This window comes from Felis catus, chromosome D4 (assembly GCF_018350175.1).
Source record: "Felis catus isolate Fca126 chromosome D4, F.catus_Fca126_mat1.0, whole genome shotgun sequence".
Taxonomy (NCBI): Eukaryota; Metazoa; Chordata; class Mammalia; order Carnivora; family Felidae; genus Felis; species Felis catus.
The window spans coordinates 56,178,671-56,190,469 of NC_058380.1; the positions used below are offsets into that span (position 1 = coordinate 56,178,671).

General features: G+C 51.2%; 1 protein-coding gene across 3 annotated transcripts; it reads right to left on the minus strand.

The window, feature by feature from the left end:
* Window positions 1–4,091: 4,091 nt before the first annotated feature.
* On the minus strand, window positions 4,092–11,437 carry MYORG (myogenesis regulating glycosidase (putative)). Of its 3 annotated transcripts, none has more exons than XM_006939224.5 (3): window positions 11,145–11,437; window positions 8,183–8,327; window positions 4,092–7,881 (listed from the first exon to the last, which is right to left on the minus strand). In XM_006939224.5, exon 3 carries the CDS (start codon window positions 7,806–7,808, stop codon window positions 5,664–5,666), a length of 2,145 nt encoding a protein of 714 aa, XP_006939286.1. In that variant the 5' UTR covers window positions 7,809–7,881; window positions 8,183–8,327; window positions 11,145–11,437; the 3' UTR covers window positions 4,092–5,663. The 3 variants fall into 3 exon arrangements, with proteins under 3 accessions (XP_006939286.1, XP_044898898.1, XP_003995615.1); XM_045042963.1 differs by lacking the exon at window positions 11,145–11,437 and adding an exon at window positions 9,336–11,101; XM_003995566.6 differs by lacking the exon at window positions 8,183–8,327 and having other exon boundaries at window positions 11,145–11,435.
* Between the last annotated feature and the right edge of the window lie 362 nt (window positions 11,438–11,799).

The following is an 11,799-nucleotide window of genomic DNA, read 5'->3' on the forward strand; positions in this document are numbered from 1 at the left end:
ACCACCCAGGGTGGAGAAGCACTTAACAGACTTACCTTCTGGGGTGTGCTCTGGAAAACGAAAATGCCCTCTTGACTTCCAAGCGTAATACCTTACACCCCCTCAGTAGGCACTTCTTTGCTAAATTGAAGACCTAAAGGAAGGAAGCTATAATGGTAGTTATTTGATAGTAGAATTTCAATTGAAATACTTGCACTGATATGTATGAGACCTCAGGTGGGACCCCCATGTTTGGGGAACAGAGGATTACATCTCCATTGGCTCAGACTGGGGCCCAACCTGTCCCTTTTTTTCTAGAGGAAGGCTGTGCCAGCCCTGCTGCTGCCCCCTTGAGGCTGTGCTATAGATGCCCTGTGAGACCTGCTCTGTGCCTTTCTGGAATGCTACTCCTTTCCCTTCCCTTCCTCTCCCAATCCACCTCCTGCTCAGGACTGTGTAATAGGAAGATCTCAACTGACAGCCTGAGGAGGGAAAAGGGCGATAGGGAGGGAGGGAAAAACACAAGGATAAAGAGTACAGAGGCACAATTTCTTCCTATTCTTTAGACTGGGGACTCCTAGGGACAGGACCTCTTCTTCTGTCTTTTCCCATTCCTCATCCAACCCCAAGCCCAGCCAAGCTCAGGGTTTGCAACTTAAGGTCATGAATTCTCCCCTTCCCTAATGGGTGGAGGAGTCAAAAGGCACAAATCTCCAGTTACAAAATTATTAAGTCATGGGGATGTAATATACAGCATGGTGGCTATTAACAAAACTGTATTGCATATTTGAAAGTAGCAAGGTGGGGCACCTGGGTGACTCAGTCAGTTAAGCGTCTGACTTCAGCTCAGGTCATGATCTCACAGTCCATGAGTTTGAGCCCCACGTCAGGCTCTGTGCTGACGGCTCAGAGCCTGGAGCCTGCTTCGGAGTCTGTGTCTCTTTCTCTCTGCCCCTCCCCTGCTCATGCTCTGTCTCTCTCTGCCTCAAAAATAAATAAAAACATTAAAAAAATTTTTTTTTAATTTTTTTTCAACGTTTTTATTTATTTTTTGGGACAGAGAGAGACAGAGCATGAATGGGGGAGGGGCAGAGAGAGAGGGAGACACAGAATCGGAAACAGGCTCCAGGCTCCGAGCCATCAGCCCAGAGCCTGACGCGGGGCTCGAACTCACGGACTGTGACATCGTGACCTGGCTGAAGTCGGACGCTTAACCGACTGCGCCATCCAGGCGCCCCTAAAAAATTTTTTTAATAAAAAATTTAAAAAAGAAAGTAGCAAAGAGAGGAGATCTCGAATGTTCTCACTGCAAGAAAAATATTTGATAGTATATATGGTGTATCGATACACCATATCTGTATGGTGACAGATGTTAACTGGACTTACAACAGTGATCATTTTGCAATATATACAAATATCCAATCATTACATTGTATACCTGAAACTAATACCTGAAAAATATGTTTTGTCAATTATATCTCAATATAAAAAAAGAGGTCAGCCTCCATTTCCCCCTATATTCCATCAAAATGGTAAAGTGCATTGAAAAAAAAAAAAAGATTCTCCCCTCCCTTCAAACTGCTGGAAAAATCCATGGGCATGAAGTAAATGGCTAACCTTAAGATAAAAACCAGGTTGTTCCTTGGGAACAGGGGTGTGTGCCAGAGAGGGGAGGGTGTCAGCAGAAGTCCTGCTGAGTCGGACAATAGCAGGAAAGGAAATTACCCAGTTGCCTCTGTGGTTTTCTTCAAGGCTGGGTGGAGGCAGGCCTCCCCTCTCAGGGATGGGCTGTGCAGCTGTTCCCAGAACAGAAGGTAATATTTCCTCAAATGCTTTTCAAAATATATTCATAAGTATGTGTGTGTGAATAAAATAGAAACAGAGATGTGCGAAGTATTCAGAAAGTAGAGGCCTTGAACATCAGAGCTTGGATATTTTCCTCAGTGATTTGATTGAATTTCAAAAAGATTTCCTTAGCTGCTATGTGGATTAGATTGAAGGGTCCAAGAGTGAAAAAAGGGGGTCACTGCAGTGGTCCAGGCTAAAATTAATATGATCTGTTGTGGGCTAGTGGCCAAGGGATGGAGCATTGGCCTTGGGCTTGAGGAGGGGAGAAGCGATCAGAAACTTGGTGAGGGGAACCAGCAGAAGACTTGCTCTGGAGCCAGCCAGAGTGAGATGCACCTTACCCAAATCTTGGGGAACAAGGGCAAAGACCCTCAGCTCACATCTTGGGCTTGACTAGGGTTCAGCTGATTCATATGGTATTAGAAAGGAGACTAAGACAGACTCTCAGGTGTATGGGGTTACAGAATGGGGGCATTAGGCCCCAGTCCCAGATCTCCTACAGTGGCCACTCTGTCCCCATCCATTACCTCTGGAGGAGTTCCCCATTCCTGAATATTAGCCCCCACCAGCCAGCTCAGGGGTATAGGGAGGCCAATTAGGAATTCTCGTCATACAAGGCTGCCGGAAGTTCTATGGAGTAAGGACAGCCACCCCCACCAGATATGCAGAGAAACATAAATTGGGAATGCACAAGAGGATGGGGAGGGATGGGGTGCAGGACAAGGCTGGAAGGGGCTAAAAGAAGGGTAGAGGTAGCTTCCAACTCAGTTCCCTCACCTTCCCCTATCTCCCAAGATCTAGCTCTTTCTCATGGCTCCTGCAATTCTGGTCTTCCACCCCCTTCTTGAATCTCTCTGTTTTGGTATCAGTGGGGAAGGGAAAACACTTCTTGACCCAGAAACAGTGGATGGCAGCTTCAGAAATATACATTTTGGCTGGCTCCCCATCCTTGGTAGTATACAGGCCAGTGCTAGACCATGCTGATGAAACGTGGGTAGGAGATTCTAGGCATTTGGGTGCAGAACACCACATTCCAGTCTAGTCTTGGTTACTAATCTTCTGCCAATACCCTCCTCTCTCAGTGCTTCAGTTTGTTCATCTGTGCTTTTGTGATTAATGAAAATGGCAAAAGCCTGGCCAGAAACCAGATCACAAGCCAAGGGCCAGTGTGCTGGAATTGGCCAGAAAAGGTCACTCTTCCCTTTGGCCCTGTCCCAGCACACAGTGAATGCTCAGTGAGTACGGTTTGCCCCCTCCCCCACCTAGGCTGTAAGACACTAAGACCCTGCTACCCACCCTTACCACCCTTCTGAAGGGTGTATGCCTCCTCCCCCATGCCAGATTACTTAGGCCTTACAGATTGTTTTATCCTTCCCCATGCCATCTCAGACAGCACACACTGCTTCATCTTGGGCTGTCCACTAGAACTTTCTGCAACTATAATATGTCCTGTCCAATATGTTAGCCACTCACTAGTCACACATGGCTTTTGAACACTTGAAATGTGGCTAGTGTGCCTGAAGAACTGTATTTTTAATTTTATTTCATTTTAGTTGATTTTAAAATTAAATTTAAGAAGGCACATGTGGGTAGTAGCTACCACATGGACAGCATAGGTTCTAGGCAGGCTTTTTTGTTTGTTTCTTGTTTAGTGTCCCTTGTTTAAAAGAAGAGTTGCTAGGAGTTACCATTTATTGAGCACTTACTCTTTGCCAATTTTTGCATAAGTGCTTTACAGGTTCATCTCAATGAATCCTAGAAATTCCATTCAAAAGATGAAGAAACCATGGCTTAAGAGGTTAGTTAAACTGGCTTCAGATTGCAAAGAAAGTTGGAGGGCCATTCAAGTGTGAGTCATGCTCTCCAGCCACTTAGGGAACCTTCCAGGACCCAGCCTGGGTGTTCTGCTTCTACAGTCACTCCACAACCTATAGATGGTTGCTGGGGCCCCAGGAGGTTCATCACTGAGTACTGATGGATGGATGCTCTTGACAAAAAGGAGAGGGAAGTTCCTTCATATACTCCCCATCTCCTGGGGACACAGGAATCCTGGCTCCTGACATCCCACTTTCAGATATCTCTCCTCTTGCCTTTTTCTGGACCACAGTGCCCTTTGGGTCACAAACTCAGAGCTCAACTGGGTGCTATGTGCAAATGTTTGGGAAACAGGCAGGCCCAGAGGAAGCCAGTTGGGTTGGGAGCTGGGGCCTAGAAAAATCCTTGTTTTTATGCAGTAAAACCCCACAACAACAAAAACCAAGAAATAGTATAATAGCTACCTTTTATTGAGCACCTACTTGTGCCAGGCACTTTACATACATCTGTACTTATAATTCCCACAATATCCTGGGAGGTAGGCATTATCATCACCATTTTACATATGAGGAAACTGAGGTTCAATAAGTGTAAGCAGCTTGCTTAAAATCACACAGCTTGTAGACAAGTGGTAAAATCAGCACTCAAGATAGACATCTGTGAGTGCCCCCAAACTTTCATTAGGCATTCTTCACACTGGGGAAATAGAGGGGGTAGAGGAGTGGACAAAAGGATGCATTCTTTAGGGGTTGAGGGAAGCTGAGCCCTGCCCTGTTTCCTACCTCCCCGCTCTGGTAAGCCACTTCTTCAGACTCAGCTGCAAAGTCAGGGAGATTTACTCTGGCTGAGGTTGCTCTTCTTAGAAAGGGAAAACGGCTGAAACGAAACACCTTACTTACCCTGTATGTGTATTTACAGGTGTCGATGTGCAAATGTAGTTCACGTGCCAAAGCACACTACCATCAGAAAAAGAACACTGCTCGCTCCCTTTTATGCCACACCCCTGCCATGTATGCAGGGAGTGAGGCAGCTGAGAAATCTTGAAACCGCTATCTATTTCCTGCTATAGTCCCAGAGACATCAACCGGAAGAGGGCCAGATCAACAATCAAAACCTCAGATTTGCTTCCTGTCCCCTCCTTCCAGGCTCATCCAGCTTCAGAAGTATTGTGTTCATTCCATAGATCCAGGAACACATGGTGCCTCTCTCTCTCTCTCTCTCTCTCTCTCTCTCACACACACACACACACACAGGTTCTTGAATTAAGGCACCAAGTTGGGCCTGCATGGCCTTGCAAGTCCTTGCCCATTAGGCCATGGCCCTGGTCCAGGGCTGAGCCCATGTGTTTACATAGATGGGTAAGTGCAGCATTAGGAGTCTCTTCACAAATGAGGGACAACAGTGATGGCTCAGTGCTGTGCCCAGTCCTTCTATCCTCTGGGATGGGACCTCCATCCTCCTTGTCTGTTGGCCAGACACCTCCATCCCATCTCCTTAGCTGGGGTAGGACCAGGTCAACACACTTCAGGCGAGTGCTGGGAACTCGGGGCCTGGCTTCCAACACCAAGAATGTGCCTTTCTAAGTGTGGCAGGGAGCTATTTGGGGACATTAAAAGGATCAAGTCCCAACCTCAGAAGGACAAAGATGGCCATTCAGGCCAGGACGGACAGTAAGGTTTCTCTCTGTGCTTTTAAAACACAATCGTGTGTAATAGGAAGATAGCTGGCATTTTACCTCAGAGTTCTCTCGCTCCCACCTCAGAAAGAGTTTTCTGCAGACTGCAGTGAGCATGGAGGGAAAAAGTGTCTTTAGGATTGTGCGTTGAAATGGGAAGTTGCTTCAGCGCCCCCTCACCTGGCCCTGCAGGAGCTGGCTAGAGCACATTTATGTCAGCACCCACTTAGTGGGAACTGCAGAGGTGGGACCTTCCTGGGGATGCACGGTGTGGTTGTGATGGAGGGTTAAACGCCTGCATGAAGACAGAGGTTAGGGCTGTGGGATTCCTGGGTCCTGGGTTGGGTCAGGATGCCCAGATGAAGTAGGCAACCTCATCCAGGTCCACGGGGTAATCAGTAAGCAGCACGGGGGTTTTGTCAAAAAGCTCGCCCTTATAGCTGCGCCACTTGCCTGCAGGCAGGTAGACGTCTCGCTCCTGCTTGCCTGGCTCCAGTACTGGAGCCACCAGCAGCGTGTCTCCGATAAGGAACTGCGAGTCGATGCGGTGTGCTGTCTCATCGCCTGGCGCAATCCACCAGAGAGGGCGCACGATGGGGTCGCCTGTGTCGGTGACCTCACCAGCCAGCTCAAGCAATAGCGGCGCTACGAGTGAGGCCCTAAGCGCTGCAAACTTGTGCGCGATAGCCACCACTTCGGCGTCATATTGCCAAGGTGGGACTGAGAACTGCATAGCGGGCATGAAGGCGGCCACCTCCAGCCAGCGAACATATAGCTCACGCTCCGGCACTTCGCTACCACCCACTGTGCGCTCAGACACTGCATTTCCACCCACCATATCGGGCAGGATGAATGGGTAGCCCAGCATGCTGACGGTGAGCACCGCGGGGATGAGCGAGCGCAGCCCCAGATCATAGCCCCACACCGAGTCGCGGTCCACTAGACGGAAGAAGCACGAGATGTTCTGTGACTGGTAGCCCACGCGAACCTCTGCCAGAGAGAAGAAGGGCAGTGCCATTTCAGTGTAGCGTCGGCTCCATATGCTGGGGTCGGACAGCGGCCTGTAAGTGCTAAAGTCCCGTGGCAAATAGCTGACCTCTCCTGCATCAAACTTGAAGGAAGCCACAGCATAGCGGGAGCGCAGCCGCCGCAGGTGTCCCTGGAACCAGTCACGAGCCTCTGGGCGTGTGAAGTCCAGCACTGCGCCGATGCCATTCCACCAGCGCACAAGCGCGGGCAGCCGGCCAGTGGGTTCGCGTACGAACAGCTCGCGTTCTACACCCTCACCAAAGCACGATGAGTTGTAGTTCACAAACGGGTGAACCCAGAGCGTGACGCGAAAGCCGGCGTCGCGCAGGCGGCGAAACATGTCAGTGGCATTGGGGAACTTGGCCTCGTCGAAGTCGAAGTCTCCATAGGCAGGTGTGTACATGTCATCTATTTCCAGGTGGCTGCTGTTGAATCGGTGCTGGCGGATCTGCTGGGCGAAACGTTGCACTTTGTCCTGGTTCACGGCACGCCCATACAGCACCCACGTGGACCAGATGGGGTCCCTGAAGGCCTCGGGTGCTGGCACCCTTGACGGTTTGTTGAAATAGCGTCGAACCATGTATTTGTGGATTGAAGTAACATCAGAGCCGACACACACACGGTAGCTGAGCTCTGGTGCTGCGGAGCGGCCAGCAGGTGGCTTGTAGGGCGTGTCATGGTAGCGGGCCTGCAGCCGCAGCGAGCGTTCGGTGCCGTTCCAGCCCAGGTGGAAGGGCACTGAGTCGTTGACCTTGATGGCAGCCGCACGCGATGACAGCCAGTAACGTTCGAGGATGCCTCCGAATGCGGCGTCAGAGGAGTAGACATCACTGGTGACGAAGGGCTGTGGCTCCTGCTGGCCATCCAGGCGGATAGGCCAGTGCTGGGTCCTCATCTCAGCACCGCCGTACCAGTGTGCCGCTGCATCGCCCAGGAACATGGCGTGTTCCACCGCGCGCCCTGGAGCTGCCTCCTCCCAGCGCACACGGTAGCACATGACCGTGTCCTTGGGCCTTACAGTCTGGATAAAGAAGTGCAGCGGGCGCCCATCTGCTGTGCGAGAACAGCCGAGCAGGGCACCTTCGCGGCTGCAGGAGTCAAGGTCCAGCATGCCTGAGCGGAAGGCCAGTCGGAAGACTTGCTCACCCTTCTGGTTGCGGATGGAGAAGCCGCCTCGGTTGAGGTCCAGCAGCTCCGCACGCAGGCGTTCTGCTTTGCGTAAAGAGGCACTGTAGTAGCACCAGGCCACCACTGCCGCCAACACCAGCAGCAGCCCCAGCACCGCGGAGCCTAGCAGTGGTTTCAGCTCTTTGGACGGCTTGGGCTTGGCAGGCGAGAAGTTATCAGGCAAGAAGGTGTACATAGCTGCGCCTGCGGTGGCCTTGGGACTCTTATGGTCTGTGTGGCTCCCAGGGCGGCGGCGGGGATAGGCTTGGCTCTTCTCCTGAGGGTTCTGGGGCATCAGCCCCCAGTTATGGAAGGAGTGGGCAGTAGGACCACCCAACAAAGCGCATCTGAACCTGGCCTGCCTGATTCTGGAAGGGGAAAGAGAGAAGTAGAACTGAGCTTTCTCATTCCATAGTATCTCCCTTTGCTGCAGCAAGAAAGAAGAGGTGTATACTTTGGAGAGGTTGTATTACTGGGATGTAAGGTGTGGGACTAAAGGCTTGACCCTTAACAGAACCATCTGTCTGTATCTTACCCACTCTTTCTCATGAGCCCAGTTTTTGACAAAATTAGTCAGGACTCTGAGTGGGGAGGGGCAGATGGCATACATCCCCATTTCCCTGGTGGAAGAACAAACCCAGGCAGGGTCAGGGAGCTGTCTAGACTCACAGAATTAGTCAGGCCTCCCTGGATCACACATGGATGCAGTTCAGGCTGAAGAGAAGAGGAGGGATCTGGAGAGCGCCATGGTGGGAGAGGGAAGATAATCCAACCAGCTCCTTCAGACCTTTAACTGGGCAGTAGGCTGGCTTTCCTGTCCCCAGAGCGGGAGAGGAGAGAAGGGGGAACATCTCAGGCATGGAATTTAATCTTGAGTCAAAAGTCAGATTAAATCTAGAGATTAGAGAAGATACCCAAAGCCAGCCTCGGTCTTGGGCCTGCTTTGGAGAGAGGCAGGGTTGAGTCTGGACATTAGGGCTGGGGTAAAGAGTCTTGCCTGGGGGCCATGGTGACTTCTCAGACCACCCTTTCTTTGCTCTCTCAAATTCCACCCTGTTCTCAGTAATTGATCACCAAGTCCATTTCTCTGCCAACCTTCCTGCTCTCTCCTCCTGGCAACACATCTGTTGGCCAGCTACCTCCTGGATGTGTCTCTACCACTCACTGACTCTCCTGCTGCCCCTGCCCTAGTTTGGGCACTGTCATTTCTACCCTGTATCATTGCAGTACTTTCCCCCTAGACCTCCCTGCTTCCAACTTCTTTTTCCCCCAATGCCTTCTGCTTACAGCAACCATGGTGATCTTCTTAAAGCACTTATGAGACTATATCTCCTCCTAGTTTAGAGAGCTGCTCATGACCCCCAGGATTAAATTCAGAAGTGTAAACTTTGCAATCAAGAGTTAAGGCATGTCATGGTCTCATCTGCTTTCTGATTCCATTTCCAGGCAGGCCTATCCTGTGACCACCAAACTCATTCCTTTCCTAATCTAAATCCTTCAGCCATATGCCCTAGGAAGTTTTGCCTAGCCACACTGGGCCAATGTCTCTCCTTCACCTATCAGACACCCCCTACTGCACTACATACACTCTCATACAGTGTATGCTAAACACACAGATATGACTGCAAAAAAAAAAAAAAAAAAAAAACCCAAAAACCAACCAAACAAACAAGACCCATAGACTTGGGGGGAGGTGTGTGTCCCAATCTGCTACTCAAGGCCACTGACCCTTCCTATCTCAGCCCTCAGGGCAGAGTTCAACAAAGAAATAGCACCAGCTAGGTGCACACACAGACATACACAGTGCCAGCCGGCTGCCCACCTGTTCCAGCTGGGAGGAAGTAGAGAGGGAGACTGGCAAATAGTAATTAGTCTCCTCCCAGATGCCAGTGTCTGTCTCAAAGTCCTCAGCTATTTCCAAGGAGATGCCAGAACTGCTCAGGGTCCTCAACTCCCCCACCTCTCCCATGAAGAAACTGTCAAGAATGACAGGTACAGACCAGAATTTGATCCCAGATGTCAATATACAGCTCCCTACAATCTCCCCTCCCCTCCAGTGAGGTGTTGTCTCAGGACCTCATTCTCTGTGCTCCCTCCCCCCAACTCCCTAAGCTGGTCAGTTCCAGCTGGTCTGGAACAGCCTCTTACTCTCTTTCTCTCATCCCACACAACTTAGCTTTCAAAACTTCCCAACACCAATATGGACTTCCCTTCCTGTAGGAACAGGTTAGAAAAGCCCTCCTGGAGAATGAACACAGTAGCCTTTAACTGATGCCCTCAAGCTAAGCAAAACCCAAAGAAGTACCTGCTGTACATTTACATTCATTCATTCATTCATTCATTCATTCATTCAGGACAATCAAGGCCCCCTTCTGGGCACTGAGGGAATAAGGGGAAAGGGTCCATATCTGAAGAGGACAGAGAACAGGGTGAGGGCATCCTCAAAACTTTCATATTAAATCAGCCTATTTCATTACACCTGGAGGCATAGAAAGGCCACCAAGATGACCTCAAAAGCCCTTTCCAACAGGTTCTGAGAATCTTAATGTTCTAGGATTCCAAGGTTTTGTGTGTGTGTGTGTGTGTGTGTGTGTGTGTGTGTGTGTGTGAAGAACAGGAACCCACAGGCCTAGGCACCCACTCCATGCAGGCCCTGTAATGGTCTCCCAAATGCCACCACAGCATCCAACTCTAACAATAATACTGAACAAGAAGCATAACTATAGTGCCTATTCTACAGATGAAGAAACTTGCCCAAACAGAAGAAAGAACTTGTTTGAAGTCACCAGGTAGCAAGGTTGCCTAATACAAAATCCCAGCTTAACCCTCCACAGCATAATTTTCAAGAGATGGGAGATAATGCTCCGACTGGCTGTCTGAATGCAGCAGAGGAAAGGAGCTTTGTGGGCCAGAGGGTGGGACAGGCTCCCACCCACTCAGGTGAGTTTGTGCATAGTGAAGCCTATCTTCTCAAGGACTGATGCTGCTACTTGCTCCAGGAAGGCTACTTGGGGGTAGGAAAGGGGCAATTTTAATGGCATCTGGTATCGGGGCTGTGGAGGAGGAACTATGGTTCCTGTGTTAACAGCGTTAGAGACCCCTGTAATCTGCCGCCTCCGCCATCTGGCCAACCACAGGCTAATGCCAGCAGGTGGGGTCTGACCTAGCCAAGCCTTTCCCCACTTGACACTCAACCTCAGTCTTGGCCGCCGGCCCTTGGCCGGATCTGAGGGGGAGGGCCCGGCCTGGCCCCAAAGAAAGGAGGGCATGCCAAGTTGAGTCGTTTGCCCAACATAATTCCATGGGGGGGGGGGGAGGCTTGGGGGGAGGAATGTCAAAGGCAACTCGATCCCGCCCATCTCCTTGCCCTCCTCAATGACAGGATCCGAAGGGATCGAGTGACTGCGCCTACAGCTTGGAATACTCCAACCCCACCCCAGCGCTACAGCTACAGTGCCCGAAGGGACAGAATGAGGTCTAGGGGCCAGCCTCCCGCTGGGAACCGCGGCTTGAGAAGGGGCCCAAGTGTCCAGACTCGCACCCCCTACTCATTAGTAGGAGCTAAAGTTCAGGAAGTGTGCTTCCTCAACCCCCCCCCCCCCACCAAAGTCCCACCGCTGGGCTCACTCACGGCAGTGACCCCAGAAGTGGGGGTGAAGGGAGGCTCCCGAAGATTCCCTCCACGCTAGCCGGAGTCGCGCTGCCACCGCACAGCGTGGGGCTCTGCCAAGCTGGGAAACAGCTGAGGCCCTCCTCGGGACCCGCCCTCTTCCTGCTCGGCCACGCCCCGGTCGTTCCTTTTCATTTCGGGCTTCGGAGTCCAGCCCCGCCCCTGGTGCTCGATCCCTCTGCCCACATTGTCACGCGGACATAAGGCCCCACCCCTTAGCCCCCACCTTTCTTCTACTGTTTTGTGCCCACCTCCGGGCAACTCTGGAGGGCCACCAGCCGGAGGTCTCCCGGCTCCGCCCCCTGCCTTCAGGCCCGCCCCCGCCGGGCAGTTGCTTACCGCATTCAGGCGGGGCTCTGCCCTAGGCCTTCTGGGAAATGTAGTTCTGGAGGAAGGAAGGAGCAGTTGTAGACTTGGGATTCTTGCACTTCTAGGCTAAATTTGGGATGTGTATGAGGAGAAACGAGCCACAGGGTAAAGGGGCAGGGTTGGCTCTTGGGATTCTTTCCCCTCCAGATTTGGGCAGGTGGAGGCCATCTCGGTATAACGCTCTCACTAGCTCTCCATGTGGAAAAAATTTCCCATATGGAAACAATTCATATAGAAAAAGGGTAGC